Consider the following 22,537-nt stretch of genomic DNA (forward strand, 5'->3'; position numbering starts at 1 on the left):
GTGATAAAATTTGAGAACCATTCAGTTCTACTAAATCAATCAACTCACTGATAGAAATGGAGAGTGCTTCCAATTAAGTTTACAAATGGGCTCAGGATCCCTGATATCAATGAGGGCAAATGCATTTGATATCACCGAGGACAAGTGATATTGCCCACCTAAAATAGTATCTGGTATATACTCAGTAAATATTTGTTGTTGACTGAGTGTTACGTGAAGGAAAGATGTTCATTTTATTTACTGTTATAAAACAGTCTTTCTGAAAATATGTGCCAAGGTCTGTTGAAGAATTAGTTTTTATATGTTTGTTTGGGCTAATAGCTCTGTATTTACAAAACTGAATCATTGATGTTCTTCAAATATACTTTAATAAATATTTGTCTAAATAATTTATCCTAAGAATTATAAGTAAACAGATGATAGCTCCAATATATAATCAGTTAACTCCTGGCATATAGAAGGCTCTTTTGAAAGAGAGTGGGATATTTGGTTCGAAGTGAAACGGGAACCACATTCTCTTATACCTCTAGCTCTCTAAGCAGGCCTCATCTGCTCAGCCATAGTGTTTTGTAGGAACCACACAGGAAAAGCACCGTTGACTCTGTTTCAAAAACTCTATTAGAAATAACAAAAAATTGAAAGCAAGTAAAAGTAAAGGAATGGGTAAGCAATTACAGTGCATCTGAACGAATGTGCAGCCATTAACATTAGCAACACAAAGTTTTTAACAGTACAGGAAATAATTATACATTAAGTGAAAAAACAGGATATAGAATGCAAGTACAGAAACATTTTTACTATATTAAAATTAAAAATATGAGAAAGGAAATTATGAACGATAGTTGTATTATATACTTATGGAGGATTATATTTTCCCTTTTCTTTAGAATTTTACATTCTCTATATAATATCTGCAATGAGTTTCTGTTATTTTATAAGCATTTAATATCCTCCCACCACCCCAAAATGTTGACCCTCATTAGAGGTAATTTCAGCCCTATTCAAACTTTTGAGTGTCATAGTTAGGAAACAAACTGAGAAAATCCACTGGCAAGGAAAATTCTCATATAACTCTGTTAGAAAAGGGGATCCATCATGGTGTTAAAATTCACATTAGGTCACACTGTTGTAGAAATGGTTCAGATTTTATTCATCCTTTGCTGTAATTACTTCCAATAAGACCTTCTGGAGAACACCACTTGATTTACCAAATTGAGCTCAGTGTATTAAAACGAATAGTTTTTGCCCAGTGAATTGCTCCTCCCTTCCTTTCCATTCCATTGTTTGTTATCTGTAGTTAAAACATGTATGAGACCATTTTAGAGCATATTGTAGATACTAATTCCTGGATGCCGTGTGATGCAAAACAAACAAAAAGCACTCATAGCATTTCAACCGTAGCAGCTATGCAGATGTTAGGAACTACACAGAAAGGTAGGAACTTGGTAGACTTTTAAGGTTTTTGAGCAAGGGAGTGGTGTAATGGAGCAATACTGTTGAAAAAATATTTTTGCCAAGATGTATAGAATTTTTTTTGAGGAACATCTTTTTCAAAATATATTTTTAAAGCATCCTTTGGCCTCCTCTGTGCCAAAAAGAATTCAAAGCACTTAAGATAGATATATGAATAGGAAATGGCTAGGAGCTCCTAGTAAGGAGGCATGTTGATGATCTTTTATTATTGTGTCACCTATAACCATACTGCCCCCACTATCTTCATTTGCTGTTGTGTAGACAACACTAACATTATTTGCCCATTTTTCATTGTTTGTATGTTTCAGTGTATGCATCTTAGGTGATGGGAGTAACCAACATCATTTTATACCCCTACTATTTCAAAGGGAGAGAGATTAAAAACAGATCATTTTGGTAAATTTGAGGTGTTGTAGGAATGCTTAACCCAGACTGGAGAATTTGAGACCTTTTGGCCAGTCTGATATCTAAACCGTCCAGGATGAGTACAATTCATTGTAGCAGATTTGGGAAAGGGCCTTTCCCAAGTAGCAGAAACAAGATTTTTCAAAGACTCAAAGGTCAGGAAGATCTCGCAATGTGATGGACAGCAAATAATTTAGTAGCTGACTGGAGAATAGGAAATTGGGGAGAATGGGACAAGCAATAAGGCAGGTAAGGAGAGGTAAGCTAGTGCCAGTTTGTGATAAGTTTTCTATTTCCTGCTAAGGGTTTTGAATTTACCCTGAAGCCTATTAGGAGCTATTCAAAAATGTTTAAGTGTAAAGGCAATATGATCAGATTGCATTTAGAAAAATCTCTCTGACATCATGATAAATGATACTGCTATAGAGAGATCAGTTGTAGGAACTTAAGAAATGATGAGGGCTGGAAATAAGGTAATTACAATAGAATTGAAAGGAAGTAAATAAATTCCAAAAGTATTAAGATGGGTTAGAAAAAACTAGATGCTGAATTGAATATGAAGCAGGATGACAGTGTAATCTATTGAAGCATTCATTGAGATAGGGAAATCGGTCGATAATCAGGATTAGATAGGAGTAGTGGTGGGAAGGAATATGTCCCACCCATGAGTCAAGTGGAAATGTCCAGAAGCAAGTACATATTCAGGTCCAGGTCCTATCAAGAAATGTGGCTTACCAGGAGTTCGAGGCTGCAATGAGCTATGATCACACCACTGCACTCCAGCCTGGGTGAGAGAGACCCTGTCTCTAAAAAAAAAGAAAGGAAACATGGCATAGATAAATATTTGGAGTCATCAGCATGTAGAGGGTGACTCAAGCCATGAAAATGATTGAGATGAACCAGGAAAGAGGCAGAATGAGAAGATAATTATTAATATTTGCTCGGAGTATATTTTGTTTTCTGAATCAATATCATCTGATAATCCCTCTCATTTGGCTTGTCATTTTTCCCTCCTTAATCATAGTTTCCTATTTAGGCCATTTTAAAGGAAGCAGGATATCAATTACAAAAATCAAAAATAGTCCTTTTCAAAAACTGATACATCTAAGAATAAATAATATAACGCCATTTACAGCAAATTTTCTTTCTTTTTATTTTTCTTTTCTTTTTTTTTCTAGAGACAGGGTCTCACTCTGTCACCCAGTTTGGCGTGCAGTGGTACAATCATAACTCACTGCAACCTCAAACTCCTAGGCTCGAGCGATCCTCCTGCCTCAGCTTCCTAAGTAGCTTGGACTATATATAGGTGCACACTACCACATCAGCTAATTTTTAATTTTTTTGTCTCTGCTATTTTGGCAAGGCTGGTCTTAACTCCTTAGCACAAATGATCCTCTTGCCTCGGCCTCCCAAAGTGCTGGGCTTCCAGGTGTGAGCCAGCAGGCCTGGCCAGATTTTCTTTTCTTACCAGTTTCTTCCTTCTAAAATACAATTTATCATCATAATAGACAATTTGGTTTCATTTTTAAAGAACATAATAATCTCTGCTTATTATTATTGTGTATAATATTAATAGTGAAAAGAAAATCTATAGGTTTCATTCTTTGAAGCATTAAGTAATTTTTCCCTGATCCTTGATAACATCATGTGTGAATAATCAACTCTGCAGATATTTGGGTAGGATACCAAGAGAGATATCGAGCATGTCTTGTCTGTTTTAGTTTTCTGGAATGTGCTTTCTCCCAATCATAACTTGCACATAGACTTGAATTGTCATGGTGCATTACTAGTGTACTTGGGGTTTTACAGGTGTTCATCAGTAATGGGTGGTTAAGTGATGTTGTGATTGTAGTTGCGGTCACAAATCATGAAGCTGCTTCCCCTGCCCGTGGTATTAGCCTTTTTCTAGTGGAAAATGGAATGAAAGGATTTATCAAGGGACGAAAGCTACATAAAATGGGATTAAAAGCACAGGTGAGTGATAATGTAAATCATATTCAGATACTAATTGAGTTTACTATTAATCAGATAAGAGACTTATATAGAGGATTACATGTGGCACAATTTTATTTCCTATGCTGAATTCCTAAAATACGCTTTTCTGATGTGGTAATGAGATTTATTCCCATTTATACCTCTCTATCTCTTTCTGATGATCAGCAATAGAAATGAATCAAGGTATTTTGAATATCTGCTTTAGAAATGGCAGAATTAACTGCATGGTAACAAGCCATCTATTTGTAAAATGTATTAAAGAAAAATATGAAGTAAAAATAGAAAGTGTGGCCAGGCACGGTGGCTCACACCTGTAATCCGAGCACTTTGGGAGGCTGAGGCCGGTGGATCACCTGAGGTCAGGAGTTTGAGACCAGCCTGGACAACGTGGTGAAACCCCGTCTCTCCTAATAATAAAAAAATTAGCTGGGTGTGGTGGCAGGCGCCTGTAGTCCCAGCTACTCTGGAGACTGAGGCAGGAGAATCACTTGAATCCAGGAGGTGAAGGTTGCAGTGAGCAGAGATCACACCACTGTACTCCAGCCTGGGCGACAGAGTAAGATTCCCTCTCAAAAAAAAATAAATAAATAAAACAAACAAAAAAACAGAAAATGTTCTTTCTATACATTACCGAAAACACGTTTTGCTTAATATGTATTAGAAATCCTTAGTTCCAAGTACCTTGAGAACTGGACAATATTAGAGCTGGAATGATAGTGTGTTCCAGTAGGAAAGCCACAAGTTTTGGAATCAGATGGCTGTGAGTTCAAATCCCTGGTTTACCACTTACTAGTTATGTTCATTAACTACTCTAGCTTGGCTTCCAATTTGTTTTTTGTTTTTTTGGAAAAAATAATATTCACTGGGTTATTGGAAGATTTAAATGAGATCACTCTCTACATTTTTTGTATGGTCTTTTAGGATACTGCAGAACTATTCTTTGAAGATGTACGGTTGCCAGCTAGTGCCCTACTTGGAGAAGAGAATAAAGGCTTCTATTACATCATGAAAGAGCTTCCACAGGTCAGAAGTGTTTAAAGATTCCATCTTTTGACTAAATAATGAATTGGAATAGAATAATATAGAAACATGCTATTTCTGTATTATGCATGCAGATTTATACATGCAAAACTTGTGAAATAGCTAATCATTTGAGTATTAAAGTTGTAATAAAAGTATGAGTTTTATAAGGTAGATTAGTAAATAACTGAACTCAGTAATATCCAATCAAAGCTTATAAAGTGAGTAGGAAAGGCTGGGCGCGGTGGCTCATGCCTGTAATCCCAGCACTTTGGGAGGCCAAGGCAGGCAGATCACAAGGTCAGGAGATCGAGACCATCCTGGCTAACACAGTGAAACCCCGTCTCTACTAAAAATACAAAAAAATTAGCTGGGCCTGGTGGCGGGCGCCTGTAGTCCCAGCTACTCGGGAGACTGAGGCAGGAGAATGGCATGAACCCACGAGGCGGAACTTGCAATGAGCCGAGATCCCGCCACTGCACTCCAGCCTGGGCGACAGAGCGAGACTCCGTCTCAAAAAAAAAAATGAGTAGGAAAAACAGATATTTTAGTTCTGTGATTCCTTCTTAGGATGATTTTAGCTTCTTAACTACAGTTTGAAAACTTAGCTCTTTGTAAGGAAATGTCATGCAAAACATTTGATAGTTTGCCAGTTTTTAAATAATAACTGTGAATCAAAGGGAAAAGTGTAAAATTCAGACTGAAAAGTTTTAGCCACATAGGGTCAGTCCCTAAACAGCTATGGTTTTAAAGTATGGTTGACAAGTGATTATTGAGCCTCAGATGCCAGTGTAAGGGGGTACTCCTGCCTAGTGACTGCCATGAAAATCACCAGCATGATGGATTTAAACTAAGACTACTTTTACATTAATAGGTAGAATTTAACTTATATGCTGTAAGATGTTTATTTCCACAGATATATTGAGTCATACAGTGTGCAGAGATTAATAACTTGAAATAAGCAACTAGGGATTGTTTTTAACTCATATGTAAGTAAAGAGAAGAAAAAAATTAAATAAATTGTATATATATTAATGAAGACAGTCATTCGTGGGCATGGTGTTATGCGCCTATTGTCCCAGCTACTCAGGAGGCTGAGATGGGAGGAGGATCACTTGAGCCCAGGAATTACAAGATGTAGTGAACTGTGATTGTGCAACTGTACTCCATTTTTAGCAACAGAGTGAGACTTCGACCCTTAAAAAATTAAGAAGATTTTTAAAAAATAAAAGCAGTCATTCATAAAAATAAAGGATTTGCTTTAGAAAGTGATTAGAGATATGTCAAAAGAATCTCATAAATCTGTTTTCTTATAAAGAGTTAAGACATAAATTAATCTTTATGAGTTTATTATAAAGTTAATTTATAGGATTTATCGTAATTGAAATTGTGTGAAAATCACTTGCATAAGACCTAATTTTTGTGTTATAGGAAAGGCTGTTAATTGCTGATATGGCAGTTTCAGCTAGTGAGTTCATGTTTGAAGAAACCAGGAACTATGTTAAACAAAGAAAAGCTTTTGGCAAAACAGTTGCCCACCTACAGGTAAGCTTGTCACTGTGGTTTAGTATTAGATGATATCAATTTACTCATCTGAAATGGCCTGGAGTAAACAGAAGTTTGGGGTTATTTTCATGTAAGGTGATATTAGAAACCATGGAAGTGGATGAGATCACTAAGGGGGAGATAGTAGAGAGTAAGACAGGAAGTGATCTTAGGTCACAGTCCTTGAGGGAGACTACAAGATTTAAAGGTAGAATTCATATTTGGAATTCATATTGTCTGAATAGGAGGAGCCTATAAGATGACTGATAATGAATGAACAGTTAGAAAGGAGAAAGCAAATCAGGAGAACTTTGTCACAGAAGCTGGAAGGAAAGAGGATTTCATGGAGTAGGGAGTGGGATCAAATGCTGCTTAGGGGAAAAATAAGATGAAGAGCAAAGAGTGCTCATTGAATACAATGATATGGAGATTATTTAGTAAGAGCCATTAATGGAGGTGGAGGGTGACAGACCCGAGTGAGAAGACAGAAATGAGGAAGTGAAACAATACTGATGGTAAGCAGCTCTTTCTTGAGTTTGGCTGTGAATGGTAGTTGAGTGAAAGGGTGGTGCGGGAAGAGGGGAAGGGAAGGAGATTTGAGAGTCAAGGGAGATATTTGGGAGTTATTAATTTTTTGTCGTTATTTTTAGGATGGGGATGTGGGTGCATAGTTTAATACCTACATATAAAGAAAGGATTTAATAAACGGGGAAAGTCTGTAGATAGGAAGGAAATAATCAACTGCATAAGGTCTTTGAGAAAGGGTGAGTTTGTGGATGCTGACACATGGAAAGATAGGCCTTCCCATCAACAGGAGAGGGATTCCTTCATTTGCACAGGAAGAAAGGAGCAAAGGACATCTATGAGTTCAGACAGATACATCACACTGTTGGTAGAAAACTGCAAAAGTTATTTATAGAAGACTTCTCTTTCTGTAAATAACGTGGCCAGGCACAGTGACTCACGCCTGTAATCTCAGCACTTTGGGAAGCTGAGGCAGGCAGGATCACTTGAGGTCAGGAGTTCGAGACCAGCCTGGCCAACATGGTGAAACCCTGTCTCTACTAAAACTACAAAAATTAGCCAGACATGGTGGTGCACGCCTCTAATCCCAGCTACTTGGGAGGCTGAGGCAAGAGAATCACTTGAACCCGGGAGGTGGAGGTTGCAGTGAGCTGAGATCTCACCACTGCACTCCATCCAGCCTGGGCTACAGAGCAAGACTCCATCTCAAAAATAAACAAACAAATAAATAAATAAATAAATAACAATAGGGAAAGTTAGTCCTTGAAAGACAGGTGAGTGAAGGAGGCATGGAGGTGTTGGAGAAGGGTGAGGGAGGTACGAAATACCTTCTTGAGAATGAGAAACTGAACTACTTTCTGCTTTTTGTGTATCAATCAGCTTTATGATAAGAGTTTAGCTTCCCAGGTACAAACATAGAGAAAAGATAGATGATTGTGTTTACCTAGGGTTGAGTTTCCCCAGGAACTTGAGGGGTTTTGCAAAAGAACTCAGTATATGGTGGCCACAGTCACTAAATATGCTAATTAAATTTTAGACCCTATAGTTTCTTTTCAAATGAAGGAATAGTTTATAATTCCTTCATGAGGTCATCAAACTGGTGAAACATTTCACCAGCAAAAAACCTGGAGTTGGGATTTGACTTAAAAATTTTTCAGTAGAATGACTGGCTGAAAGGCTTTGTGAAGGGGAAGGTAGAAATGAAACAACTTGGTGGCTTTTCAGGACCAGCATTCTAGAAATTATGTTCAAGTGTGGTTTATGTCCTAACCCAGCTACTTGAATCTCTGTAGTCTAGGCATGTTCTCTCTCTCAAAAATAGTTTCCTATTTGTAAATTTATAAAATGTGTTTGATTTGCAAAATTGTAAAATCTTATGACTATAAATCTTTAAAATTTATAACATTTGTAAATATTTATAAAATATTTTCCTATTTGTAAATATCAGAGATTGCCTCATAGCGTTGTTGTGAGGATTAGGTTGTAGAAAAAACTGGGTTCTTGTCACATGACCAGGATAATTTAGGCACGCAGACACATTGTAGGTTGACTAGGGCAGGATTTATTAAATGAAAAGGAAAAAGGAGCTCTCAGCAAAGCGAGACAAAGTCCTGCTAGGAGGTCTCCCACCTTACAGATTGAATCCTAGGTCAGCACACAGGAACAAGAGAGGCTAGGCTCCTCTCCTCTGCAAGGGGTGTGAACTTCCCGAGGCTCCACCCCATCCTCCCAGTGCACAGGTAGGCAATATTCAGAAAGGATCAGTTGGGAAAGGGCAGCCTTCATCTGGGACCAGCAGTCGGGGTTTTCAGCCTTTAGGCTGTTTAGGCTTGAAGGCAGGGTTTTGCCAGAGACCCTTGGCTGTCACCAGTCTCTATCAGTTAGATAGGGTAATATACATAAAGCGCTTGGAATATTGCCTGGCAAAGTAAGCCCTCATTAAAAATTTGCTGTTACCCTTATTTTATTTCTTACATAATGCCTTGCTCCATTTTGTTTCAATATGGGAGACCTTTTTATCATCTACTTCCTCTTGCTCTTGATCTAGACCCTCTGTATGTCGTTTTGGGAACTATTTGCTACCTGTATTGTCATCAAGTTAACTTTTTCCATCCTGAAAAAAAGTATTTACATCCTAACTTTTCTTACTGACATAACAAACCTAAAACAGTTGTTCTGAATCTATAAAAATGAGATACACATTCAATCAAGAAAACATTTAACAAAACAATATGACTTATCTAAATTGTGATTTCCTTAAGAGCAAGGATGTTATACTTTATATTCTCTTTCCTTTATGGATCACTGATTTACATGTATCAGTGGTTCTCAGTGAATGCCCTTTCCTCCAGGTGTTTAGAAGTGTCAGGAATGGGGTGGGGGTGGGTGTGCGGAGGTATAACTTGTATGGTGCCCTGGAGGACAGTGTTGTTCAATGTCCTATAATGCACATTTGGATTACAACTAATTGCGTCACTCAAAATATCAATAATTTCCCATTGGGAAACACTGACATATATGATATATTACTTTTTGCTTCACCGAACATATATATATATATATGTGTGTGTGTGTGTGTGTGTGTGTGTGTGTGTGTATATATATTGATTGCCTCTTAAGGTAATGTGTTCAACTATAATTTGATGGATGTGACTCGCAAAACACATACTACGCTCCTGGCAATATGAAGGAAGTGTTACTACTTGATATCACTGTGATTTTCTCAACTGTCCCCAAAGTGGAATGAGTATCATTTGCTTCTGATATCCAACCACCACCACTTAAACATCAAAAATGTTTACTAAAACACTTATACCAAGGCCAGGCGTAGTGGCTCATACCTGTAATCCCAGCATGTTGGGAGGCCTAGACAGGCAGATTGCTTGAATGCAGGACTTTCAGACCAGCCTGGGCAACATGGCAAAACCTCATCTCTACAAAAGATACAAAAATTAACCAGGTGTGGTGGTGTGTGCCTGTAGTCCCAGCTACTCAGGAGGCTAAGGTGGGAGGATCGCTTGAGCCCTGGAGTCAAAAGGTTGCAGTGAGCTGAGATCACACCACTGTACTCTAGCCTGAGTGACATAGCAAGACCCTGTCTCCCTGCTACCCACAAAAACAAATAAAAAAACAAAAATATACCTTTAGCCTTATTTTGGCTTCATACTACATGACAAGGATGACTATAATATTACCCAGATTGCGTGAATGACTCAGAAAGCATGTAATTTGACATTTAACCATGAAGAAAATAGAAAAGTTGTCCATATTGTTTGTTATAGGGGAAAAAGATTCTTTTAAAATATACATTTATTGTATTTTAATAGCAAAAAATAAATAATTTTAATCATTCCTTTTTAAAGAAGTGTCATTTTATTGTTGCCTTCTTTCAAAGTTAGTTCCCTAAACTTTCAGTAGGTGGCAGTAGCATTCTACTTCCACAGGTCACATTATTGATAGCTAGTAGTAGTGTTTTCCAGGTAAGTGTATATGTTCTGAGATTTCTGAGATATGTCTTCTGATCTTCCTATTTTATCTAAATAAATATATTTGAATAATATTTTCATATTTCAAGCTAGGAATATATTCAGAGATGATGAATAACCAATACTGTACATAGCTATACCTTGTATTCGAGAGCTGGGTACCCTATGGTTCTAGTTATTCAATTGAAATAGAAGAGCTTTAAATGTTACAATATACTTGGCCACATGTCATTTTATAACTATATAACTATTCAGTTTCCATTCTCTTTGTTATCCTTCAATTTTGAACATTTTGGGGCTTTCTGACAAGTTGAAATGCATGTCACAAAATTTATTTTCTTTTCAGACTAGAAACCTACTATATGGATGTAGCAATAATTATTGGGCTTTTTAAAATCTGTACTCTCCATAGTTTATGTCAATCTTATGATTTTTTATGGAATAGACAATAAAACAGTAAAATCCAGATGTTAAATAGTAATAATGGATATTATTGCTTGACTGCTCCCTATCTGCCAGACACTGCTAAGTGAATTGTCGCATTCTTTTTCTTCACAAATCTATATCATAAGTATTTTAATTATTTTTATTTTACATTTAAGGAAATTGAGGTATAGAGAGGTTAAGTAACTTGCCCAAATTACACATATATTCTAATTCCAGAACCTACACTCTTCACTTATATACTGTTATGACTGCCCAGAAGTGCAAAGCAGATGAGCCTTTTTTCTTTTCCTATTTCCTTCACTCAGTGGACAATGAAGTGAAAATGGAATGTTTTTTCTAATCTAATGAGAGCTCTTGGTTAGTCATTTCCTATGTGGTATGTGTTCTTAATTCTAAGGGCATAAAGAATTAGGCAAAGGAATAGAGAGGAAAAAAATATTAATACTTCTTCTTCACATGTCTCTAAAATGGGACTATCCAGTTCTTAAGACCTTGAGCATGAGATTAATTAACTATCAAATAGTAAACCTAGTGTGTTTTATTTTATATTTTAACCACAATATATTAGAGCAACTGCTGCTGTTGTTTAAGGGAGTACTGGGCTAGATAACCTCTCCAAGGTGTTTTCCAGTTGCGTAATTCTATGATTCTAAGAATTCTGTCATTCAGAACTCTGAAAAAGACTATCCAGCCCACTCAGTAACTTCATAATAATTTTTTAATGCTAACTGCAGTATTATTTATTAACAAATATAAATGACTTAAGAATACTGCTACGAGCTTGTCAATCATTCACAAAGAGTACTTAGCTAATAATGCGTGGTCCAATTTTTAGTGCCTTTGTTTAGAGGATGATTTCAGAAAGCAAAATGCAGTGTCTGCAGTGAAAAAGAAAGACCAAATCTGTTTAGTAATGCTCAACCCAATGGCAAGAATATGTATTTAATCTTTTTATCCCCAGAGAGTAAATTATATACTCTTGGAGACATTATTCTCAGACCTCTGAACTTCACTGAATGCACTGATGCAAGAATTCTAAATCATTCCATTTTGGTTTGAAGTTTTACTTCAGCTTCTAGAAATTTCCAGCATTTACATTTACAAAGGAACAACTCTTGTATGAGAGAATCAGGCTTAGATATCTTTACTCTTTCATATTGTAAAGACAGTGCATAAATTCCCAAATGTGGCATCACGTAGGCAAAAAAAAATCTTGAGACTTGTTGGATCCACCCTTATTTTCCAAATAAAGTGTCATACATAGTGTCATTGAACTAAACTAGGAGTAGACTTAGAAACCATCTTCAGGGATTTTCATGGAATACTCATCTGTTTTTGATATATAGGTTATTTCCCTATTTTTTTCTTTCTTTTTCTTTTTTTTTTTTTTTGTTCTATCTTTAGATTGTCTATGAGTAAACTTGAATGTGTGGGTTGGCAGTGGGAAACTTTGTGCTAATTAAAAGGTAGATATTTGACCTAATTAAATATATAATGAATAGAAGTGGAGATAGAAAAAGTAAGGGAAACAACAAGAGGGGAAGAAAGTTTTGATGTGGCCCAGCATGTTCAGAATTAGAGGCCAGAATACAGAGATGGAAGGAGTGGGGTGCCAGCCTTCCCACTGCTTAGTTTTGGAGTCATTCAATGCCAGTTACATTCTCTGTTTGTAGAACAGGGTAAAATAAAACCAAGGAAAAGACAGTCAGTTGGAGTTTTCATCAGCACAGTAGTTATGTTGATATACCTGTAAGGAATCTGCCCCTCACAGCTTCTACTCCACCTGATACACCCTGGTCTTGGTTGGTCCTGGGTCTTTTTACACTCCCATTCTACTCTTTTCCAGAAATGGTAAGTATCAAAACTGTCCCAACCAACAATGACACTGAAAAAATCAGTTTTATAATTTTATAACTGCTGTAGCCAACATTAAAAGCAGACCCTGCATCTTCTGAGAATCTGGCCCACCACCCTCCTTTGAGAACACAGCTGTGGCTTTGGACTTGACAGTGTGTGTTTAACTTCTAGTTTGAGTTTCACTGCACCACCTTTGCTGGTAACTTTCCATGTGTATGCTTTCTATAAGCCATAGTGAAGTTCTTACTCATTTCACAGCAGAATGATCAGAACTCTGTTTCTATCTGTATTTTCACAAAGAAGATAGGGCCAGCTGACCGTATCTGGGCCTGGGACCTAAGAAATCAACTAGAATGGGGTATACTTTTGGAGGCTACCCAAAGTGGGAACCCAGTATTTCAAGTTCAAGCCAATTTCCTGAGGGAGGCTCAAGAGTCAGTGCCAGAGAGAACAGATATAAACTCCAAATTCAGAGTGTGAGAACCTAGAGTCAGGAATGAAATAAAGCTTGATTGAAGCAAGGACAGTCAAGAACAATTGACAATGGTCTAAATAGAATGCTTTCCAAAAATGCTAATGGGTTGTCCATGGCCAGCAGGAGGAGGTAGGTACATAACTGTATTAACATTGATAATCCCAGACCATTCAGTCCAAGCTAGAGACTGCTAAACAAGCTATTGGGAGGTATGGGCCGTGTATTTATCCATTTTCATACTGCTATGAAGAAATACCTGAGACTGGGTAATTTATTTTTTTTAAAAAAGGAGGGTGTTTAAAAGACTCACAGTTCCGCATAGTTGGGGAGGCCTCATAATCATGGTGGAAGGTGAAGGAGGAACAACAGCACATCTTACATGATGGCAGGCAAAAGAGTCTGTGCAGGGGAACTGCTCTTTATAAAACCATCAGATCTCATGAGACTTACTATCACAAAAACAGCATGGGACAAACCCGCTCCCATGATTCAATTATCTCCCACCGGGTCCCTCCCACAACATGTGGAGATTATGGGAGCTAAAATTCAAGATGAGATTTGGGTGGGGACACAGCCAACCCATATCAAGAGGGATCATGTGAAGGGATGAAAGAGGATGAGGGTACTGGACTTTGATTTCTTTAGTACTCTGATTTTATTATATTGCTTTCTACAGATCTACATTAAATACCGTGAAACATTAAATAATACCTTATAAATATTTTGATGTGTTTATGAACATATGTAGAACCCCCTTATCCCTCCAGATGTTAGAAGCAGAGCAGGAAAATCTGCATACTTAATTTCATTAATAAAGAAAAATCTTCAAGGATTTAGTCTCTGGAGGAAAATACAATAGGTGTTTTCGACAGTTGTACCTAAATAACTGGACCACAAGATGGTGCTCACACATTAAAGTAATGCTGTTTTTCAAGAAGTTTGCCTCATCTAAATTTTAGACTCTGAAACAAGACATTTATGTTTTAAACTATTTTCACATCTTTTAGTACAAATTTCCTTAGCACTGAAATATAGTGAGTTTTAAATTTAAGCTGATTTGCTAACAAATGCCCTCTTTATGGAGGAAAAAAACAACAATTCCACTTTTGTTTGCCCTAAAGATCTTTTATGGTATAATTTCTGATATGTTAAGTGGGTTAAAGTTTATATTTCTCACTTTGGGAGGCCGAGGCGGGCGGATCACAAGGTCAGGAGATCGAGACCATCTTGGCTAACATGGTGAAACTCCATCTCTACTAAAAATACAAAAAAAATTTAGCTGGGCGTGGTGGCGGGCACCTGTAGTCCCAGCTAAATGGGAGGCTGAGGCAGGAGAATGACGTCAACCCAGAAGGCGGAGCTTGCAGTGAGCCGAGATCACGCCACTGCACTCCAGCCTGGGCCAGAGCAAGACTCCGTCTCAAAAAAAAAAAAAAAAAAAAGTTTATATTTCTACCAGGCTCACTTTTTTCTTTTATTTCCTTTAAATTCAAGACAGTGCAACATAAATTAGCAGAATTAAAAACACATATATGTGTAACCAGAGCATTTGTGGACAACTGTCTCCAGCTGCATGAAGCGAAACGTTTGGACTCTGCCACTGCTTGCATGGCGAAATACTGGTATGCATGCTACAGTAATTAGAGTGTGGTGTGTGCTCAGACTGTTATGGAATTCTGCCAATTTTAAGCTCAACCTTGAGGGTCTTAAAGGAGGAAATCTGTGAAATGAAAAATAAAAGTAAGACTCAACTTAAAAAAAAACGCTAAAAAGTTCCATTAAGCATACGTATAATGTGCTAAAAATTATTCAGGTTGGTATTTAATTTTTTTATCCCAATAGGCAAGCAAAGTTAGTATTTAATTATTAACTTGCTATTGAAAATAAAATATTAAGAGTGGGATAATGAAGAGTGATATTGATAGGACGACGAATTCGTTCATTCAAGTAATAGTTTAATTTCAAGTTATCTGAAGAGCGACAGTATAGTGAGGCTGAAAGGGAACAGTAAAACTTAGGAGTCTTGAGATAGAGTCCCAATTCTTTTATTAAATAACTATAATTAAACTTAATTCCATCCAGGAAAATGTTTTTGTCATCTGTGAAATGGCTAAGTTGGACACGATTTTTCTATTTAAGGTGCTTTCCAAATGTAAGAAAAAATTCACGAAGAACTGGCTGTCCAATCAAAGTTTCACAGGCTCTATTAAGTGAAAGGAAAATAAAAATCCTGTTAAGTTTAGAAAGACTTCGATTTGAATTAAAGATTATTAGCAATGGTGTTAAAGATGAGTTGATTGAAAAAACATCCCTGTATGTCAGACTTTTGTATATTTTAAGATTTTGGAATATATGGGCTAAATCAGATTCTGGAAGTAGATTCGGTTTCTTCTTTTTAAAAACAAACATTCTCACATATCATTAGCCCAAGAGTAACCTAGATTAAATTCCTGTCATTATTCATTAACTTGTGTTCAGTTCAGTCACAAGTAGAACAGGGGAAATATTTTGTGCTTTATGTAATGATCCGATAATAATAAAATTGCCAGATTGAAAAGTAATGTGGAATTACTTTTCAGAAACTTGCACTTTTGAGGAGACTTTTTATATTTACATTTACAACAAGTTCTTTGACTAGTGGCAAAAAGTGTAAAAAAAATTTACATATTTTTGGAAAAAGAAGTTCGGATAGCCATTGACCTTGTTATTTGAAAACCTCAGGTTTATACACATGCTGGTATTTCACATTGAAGCACAGGAGGCAGCTAGTTATAGCCCAGTATATATTTCACAAAAATACTTGCCAAACATAAAAAAACTATCAAATTCCAACTATTATTGTCCCCAAAGTCTTGTCTATTAATAATTATATTGTTAATATATTGCTTAGAAATATCCTCACCTGTTGTATGGTTTGAGTTTAAGATTATTGTAAATTTTAAAAAGTATATATCTTTATTTTTGCTTTATGCTTCCCACTATTGAAAAATAAGTAGTGGGGTGCTGTACCTTGCCACTGTAGTAACTCCTACTGGAGAAGCTGAGGTGAGAGGATCCTTTGAGCCCAGGAGTTCAAGACTGTAATGAGCTATGATTGTGCCGCTGTACCCAAACCTGGGCCATTGAGTGAGTGAGACTCCATCACTAAAACAAACACACAAACAAACAAAAGAAAGAAAAGACAAATAAGTAGAAAAAAGTTTTGAACTGACATATTTTTATGTTAAGGTGAATAAAATCTCCATCATGAATTTTAATGATAAAATTGTGATATAATCAGAAAAAGAGTTTTTCTCAAGCACTGCATGTTTATATATACAAACATTATATATAATACTAATATACACACTTCAGGAATAATAATCTCTATGTAATTTTCTAATGTTTCCTATATAATAGCATATACTTTGTTAGTGTGCCCTCTCAGGTTTTCACTGTTATCTTCAATTTATTTCTGAAAAGTCAGAACCCTAAAAAATTGCTTTTTTATACTGAAATTCAGAATCGTGATCTTCAAGTAGAAAGTGACATCATTGGAGAAAAAATGCATATTACAAAGTCAGAAAGAACTAGGTGGCTGAGTAATTTAGATCATATAGAGAATCCAAATAAATTAGAATACATTCAAGTTTTTACTGTAACTTTTTCTAGCCTGAAATAGCCAAAACCTAATCATCTGAGCTTTCTACCTTTTGTTTCTAGGCTAGCAAAAACCTTGCAAGAAATATAATTGATGAAAAAGTATTCTTATATGAAAATTCTCTTGAAATTAATTTCATATGTAATTTTTATCATCTTCTTTGCTTGGCTAATACACTGTTCTAATCGCTTAATAAATGTGCACATTTCAACAATTGTAAATAATTAATTTTCTGGTTTTGAAGCACCTCGTGAAAATCCATTTCAAACATTTCTTTTCTGCCTTTTATTTTGGTCATTTAGGGCATCTGAGTTACAAAATAGTGTAGCTTATGACTGTGTACAGCTCCATGGAGGTTGGGGATACATGTGGGAGTACCCAATTGCAAAGTAAGTATAGTTTTCTGATATACTCCTCTTTATGATATGAAGAAAAAGGAAAATTTCTTTACTTTGTACATCAAATGTAGAGGGAAACGAGGTGTGCAATCTTTTGAATTTTTCAGCTGAATACAGACAAAATGTTTTCAAGCAAATGGAAACAGCGTTTTTTTTTTTTATTTTTTATCAATTCCCTACTAGGATTTTATCTTTCTTAAAGTAAAGAGACCAATATACAAAAGCTTGATCCTTGGCTTTATTTGAATCATTATGTAGAAGGACAAATAGTATTTTCAAAAATTTTTTTAATTTTTAATTTTTAATTTTATTTTATTTTGAGACAGTCTCACTCTGTCACCCAGGTTGGAGTACAGTGGCATGATCTGGACTCACTGCAACATCTGCCTTCCAGGTTCAAATAATTCTTGTGCCTCAGTCTCCAGAGTAGCTGGAATTAACAGGTGCATGCCATGACACCTGGCTAATTTTTTTGTATTTTTGGTAGAGGTGTGGTTTTGCCGTGTTGGCCAGGCTGGTCTCAAATCCCTGGCCTCAAGTGATCCACCTGCCTTGGCCTCCCAAAGTGCTGGGATTACAGGCGTGAGCCACTGCGTCTGGCCAAATACTACTTTTTTAAAAAACTGAAAAAAAAAAAAAAAGCAATACAGAAAATTTAACTGGCATATGAAAAGGATCTAAGTTGTCACATATCTTAAATATCTGATTATTTGTTTTGTTCTAAAAAATAAATTTAAAATCTTTATTTTTTCTAAATAGATTTTTTATTTCCTTCAAATTGAAAATAATCAAATATATCTTTTTATCATATATGAATATTCTTATCAGTTTGAAGCAGTACTAATTTATAAATAGGCAGTGTTCTCATCCATATTTTTTCCTCAATCTCCAGAATTTCCTTTTCTCTTAACATAGTATTTCACCTCAGAAGTCTCCCCATAGCTTTTCTCCTTATCACCTTAGAAAATATATTTTTCTTATTATTTAGCAATGATTTTGGTTTAGAAAAATTTTCCCAAGGAAATTTTTGGTTTATACAAAAAAGTACAATTTGTTCTGAATCTGACAGTAAGAATGCTATAGACTTCTAAAAACGTTTTAAGATTTTTATCTTAATATAAAGTATCTAAAGGAAAAAATTATGAAACCCACATTCAAACTGGCAGCCTAATGATTTCAAATTTATCTTTTTGGCAAGTATAATTGGAAACATTTAATGTGCTTATAGTCCTTAGTGAGAAAACATATTTTACTAAAATTACATTAAGAGCAGAAGCTATGTAGTGGCTCAATATTTGTGTGGTTTAGTTCACATTTAAGAAAGGCCTATTAGGTGGGGAGAAGGCATCATCTAAATGGCTTAAGATTAGAGTGTGGCATAAGCCCTGGTCTCTGTTTTCTCCGAATCAACTCCTTCAAGTTGATACCAAGCAAACATTGTAGCTTGATGGCTTATTTGAAATCTCTGGTTTTAGTCTGAGACTTATATTCCCTTTAAGAAACAATAATAACCTTTCTTGGCCAGTTTGTTCAAAGATTGTATGAATTTCTAAACTAGACTTATATTTCTCTTTCCATGTATCGCCTAATATCAAAAAAGCCACTTAGGCCAGGCGTGGTGGCTCACTCCTGCTATCCTAGCACTTTGGGAGGCCAAGGCGGGTGGATCACCTGAGGTCAGGAGTTCAATACCAGCCTGGGCAACATGGCGAAATACCATTTCTACTAAAAATACAAAAAAAATAGCTAGGCATGGTGCGGGCGCCTGTAGTCCCAGCTACTCCGGAGGCACAAGAATCGCTTGAACCTGGGAGGCGGAGGTTGCAGTGAGTCGAGATTGTACCACTGCACTCCAGCCTGGGCGACAGAGTGAGACTCTGTCTCAAAAAAAAAAACAAACAAAACAAAAAAAGCCACGTAGACACATTCGGCAATATGTGGATGTAATGTAGAGACTTTGACTTGATTAAAAAAAGTTATTCTAATTGTGTTTCTTATATCCCCCACATTAAACTTCATTAGTTTATATATATGTTGCTGAGTGTTGGTTTCATAGATAAGAGGTGCTTTCTCTGCTTTTTTATTTTGTTTTTTTGTTTTTGTCTTTTTAAATAACTGGTCTTCAGCATGTGTGTTTATTTAAGTCTTACTCATTAGACTCAAGCCTGTGAGGAGTGAGATTTAAGCCTTGCCATTTGAAGATTTCTCTGCGATGCTAGGAAGAGCAACCTTAGATGTAGAACTTCATTGCAGTGTGGTTAAACATTTCTGCTGCTGCCTTTCACTGTTAATTTTAGTTGATGACTAAATTTAATTAGTAACATATCAAAGGTCTACTAATCTCTGCTTTATCTACTCCATTGGAACTTCTTTAATGTAAAAAGAAGCCTAGCCTATTAAAAAATATATATATATCTAAACGCAGTGCGATTGCTGAAGTAGGTTTACAGTAGGTAAGTGCTCAAAATGCAGGTGCTAGATTTTGTAGAGAACAGCAAAATCTATTCAGAAAAAAAGTTTGAAAATATAAATATCTCAAGCTTTTAAAGTTTTCAGCCAAAAGTTCTGAGATTCTAAATTTCCTTTGTAATACAGTAAATCATATCAGTAAGTATTTACTGAGTGCCCATTTCTTTGTAAGGAACCCTGATGAATATGGAGAATAAGTCCAAAAATGGTATGTTCCTAGAGAGCTGGCACATTTAATTTGTCTTAAAAATTAAATTTAAACAAAACAAAACACGAAGATTATACTTGAGAAAAAAAAGAAAAAAGAGAAAAAGCCTTTGAGTGGGTCTACCAGGAAAGTCCAAAGTTCAATAACTAGCTCTAAGTTCTTTGGCCAATGAAAGTGTTGCGATATACAAAAAAAAAATTGAAAAAGAGGCAGAATGCCTACATCCTCATTCCAGTCTGCCAATGATGTGTTGTTAGTGACCATTAAACAGCAACCATTAATTAGGAAATGTATTAACTTCTCTCTACCTTAGTTCCTTTACCAGGAAAACAGTACTAACATTTATCCCTCCCCAATCCCAGAGCTGAGAGGATAAAATGAGATGAGAAAAGACAAAAACAACTGCACAGTGGCATGGTTGTTATCATGACTATCAAAAGTGAACTTCTGATATTTGGTTTTTTTTTTTTTCAGGGGGTGGGTGGGTATGGCAATGGACTCAGCCACTTTGTATTTTAACTCCACACATCACTGAAGTGACTATTAACCATTTCCAAAAACCAGGTTACTTGTTAACTTTCTGGGAAATAATATTTGCAAAAGCATCAGTTTATATTCCTAATAGTGATAGTAGTTGTGGGAATGCTAGAAAATATGAATCTTTTTTCTTTCGTTTTCTCTAAAACCAGTGGGTTTCAACTTTTTTAGGAAATGTTAAAGATAAAAAGAAACTAAGACATTCTGTCCTTTTCCTAATCTAAAACAGACTTTTTAAGAGTGTTATCATATGTGCTGAATTTTACAAAATTAAATCAGCTGATATATACTTACTATTTTTATTTTGAATATGTAATCTCTTTAATCAAATTAATACAAAGCTATACATATTATTAATGTCGTAATAGTTTTTTTTTACTATTACTCCAATGTAGGATGAATGCCATATTGAAAAAATTAGTAATTTGTCCGGGCGCGGTGGCTCAAGCCTGTAATCCCAGCACTTTGGGAGGCCGAGACGGGCGGATCACAAGGTCAGGAGATCGAGACCATCCTGGCTAACACGGTGAAACCCCGTCTCTACTAAAATACAAAAAATTAGCCGGGCGTGTTGGCGGGCGCCTGTAGTCTCAGCTACTCGGGAGGCTGAGGCAGGAGAATGGCGTGAACCCGGGAGGCGGAGCTTGCAGTGAGTTGAGATCCGGCCACTGCACTCCAGCCCGAGCGACAGAGCGAGACTCCGTCTCAAAAAAAAAAAAGAAAGAAAGAAAGAAAAAATTAGTAATTTGTGAAGGACTTTTATTGTTTGTACTTCATTAAATTAATAGTTTAAGAGTTACCTGGTAAGACAAAATTTACAGTTTCTAAAATATTTATTCATTCAATCATCTTCTGATTTATCCAGAGCTTATGTAGATGCCAGAGTTCAGCCAATCTATGGTGGTACAAATGAAATAATGAAGGAGCTGATTGCAAGAGAGATCGTCTTTGAGAAGTAGACATCTGCCCACATCCTGGAATCCTATTACAGCTAATCTGGTTTTAAATCTGCTCAAGATAAAATGTAACTTGGAAAGCGAAGAACACTAAACATGTTTTTACCTGCTCTCTCTGTAGAGAAGGAAATAAAATATAAATATAAGATTAACACAGTGGAAGGACAAATCTTTGAAGCCAAAATTCTAGTTTTCCAATATAAGGTTTAACTTACAGTTTTTTATGTAGCCAAAGGTAAAAGATTTTCTGAATCTAGATGCCTAGGTGTTTCATTTATCTCTAAAATTCTAAAAATCATAAATTGTTCAAATCTTCAAACTGAGGCAGAAATAATTTTATGTCGTTATAATATGAAAACATTAATAAGAGCACATTGACTTTTAAAGGGAAAAGTAAATATACTTAGAATGTAAACTCATTTTGGCTACCATTTGCTCCAAATTCCCTAGAACAGTGGTTTTTACCACTGTACTCCAATCCCCTGTTTTTAAGCAATGGAACTCTTTCTTCAAACAAAAGCTTATGCAGAACATCTCTGTGAAAAGCAGTGAGAACTGCTTTGATGGAAGCCAGAAGCCATAATACCTTACTGCCTTGAAACCCCCAGGACTCAGCTAAGTATTTGCCTAACCCTGACCAGGGAATGCCTTGGTTCTGTCAATTGCTGACACCTGATAACACAGAATAATCCATCATTCTTTAATTTCAAGATATTGGTACATTTTATAGGTACCAAAGCAATGGCGTTTTTGCAACAGTTAATGTGTTTAGTAACTTAATGATTACTTTATGTCTTCTATAAACCAGGCTGTTAATACAATGATGACAAACAAAACTGGCAAGATCACTAAAAAATAAGTGAATAAACAAATAAGTAGTAAAATAAGGTAAGAAGTAAATATGTAAAGGAGATAATTTCAAGCATAAGTGCAATGTAAATAATTAAGCATTTAAAATTCAAAAGTGAGGAAATGACATTTGAGACTTAAAAGTAATTACAAAAAATAAACCATTAATTTAAAGTAGCTTTAAAATGGAAATAGATGTATTCTTACTCAACTTAGAACACAAACATTTTGTTTGGTATTGTTGATATTAAAC

At 35.9% G+C, this 22,537-nt stretch overlaps 1 protein-coding gene across 1 annotated transcript in view; it reads left to right on the top strand.

Annotated features, from left to right (window-relative positions):
* The window catches only part of ACADL (acyl-CoA dehydrogenase, long chain), a 38,106-nt gene extending 15,707 nt beyond the window's left edge, over positions 1-22,399 (top strand). The window contains exons 6-11 of the mRNA XM_011932362.1: positions 3,688-3,852; positions 4,795-4,896; positions 6,325-6,438; positions 14,722-14,849; positions 17,170-17,256; positions 21,345-22,399. Coding sequence (XP_011787752.1) covers positions 3,688-3,852; positions 4,795-4,896; positions 6,325-6,438; positions 14,722-14,849; positions 17,170-17,256; positions 21,345-21,438 — 690 coding nt within the window. The 3' untranslated portion in view covers positions 21,439-22,399. The remainder of the gene's footprint in view (positions 1-3,687; positions 3,853-4,794; positions 4,897-6,324; positions 6,439-14,721; positions 14,850-17,169; positions 17,257-21,344) is intronic.
* The last annotated feature ends 138 nt before the right edge of the window (positions 22,400-22,537 follow it).

Source organism: Colobus angolensis, unplaced genomic scaffold (assembly GCF_000951035.1).
Source record: "Colobus angolensis palliatus isolate OR3802 unplaced genomic scaffold, Cang.pa_1.0 Scaffold95, whole genome shotgun sequence".
Lineage (NCBI taxonomy): Eukaryota > Metazoa > Chordata > Mammalia > Primates > Cercopithecidae > Colobus > Colobus angolensis.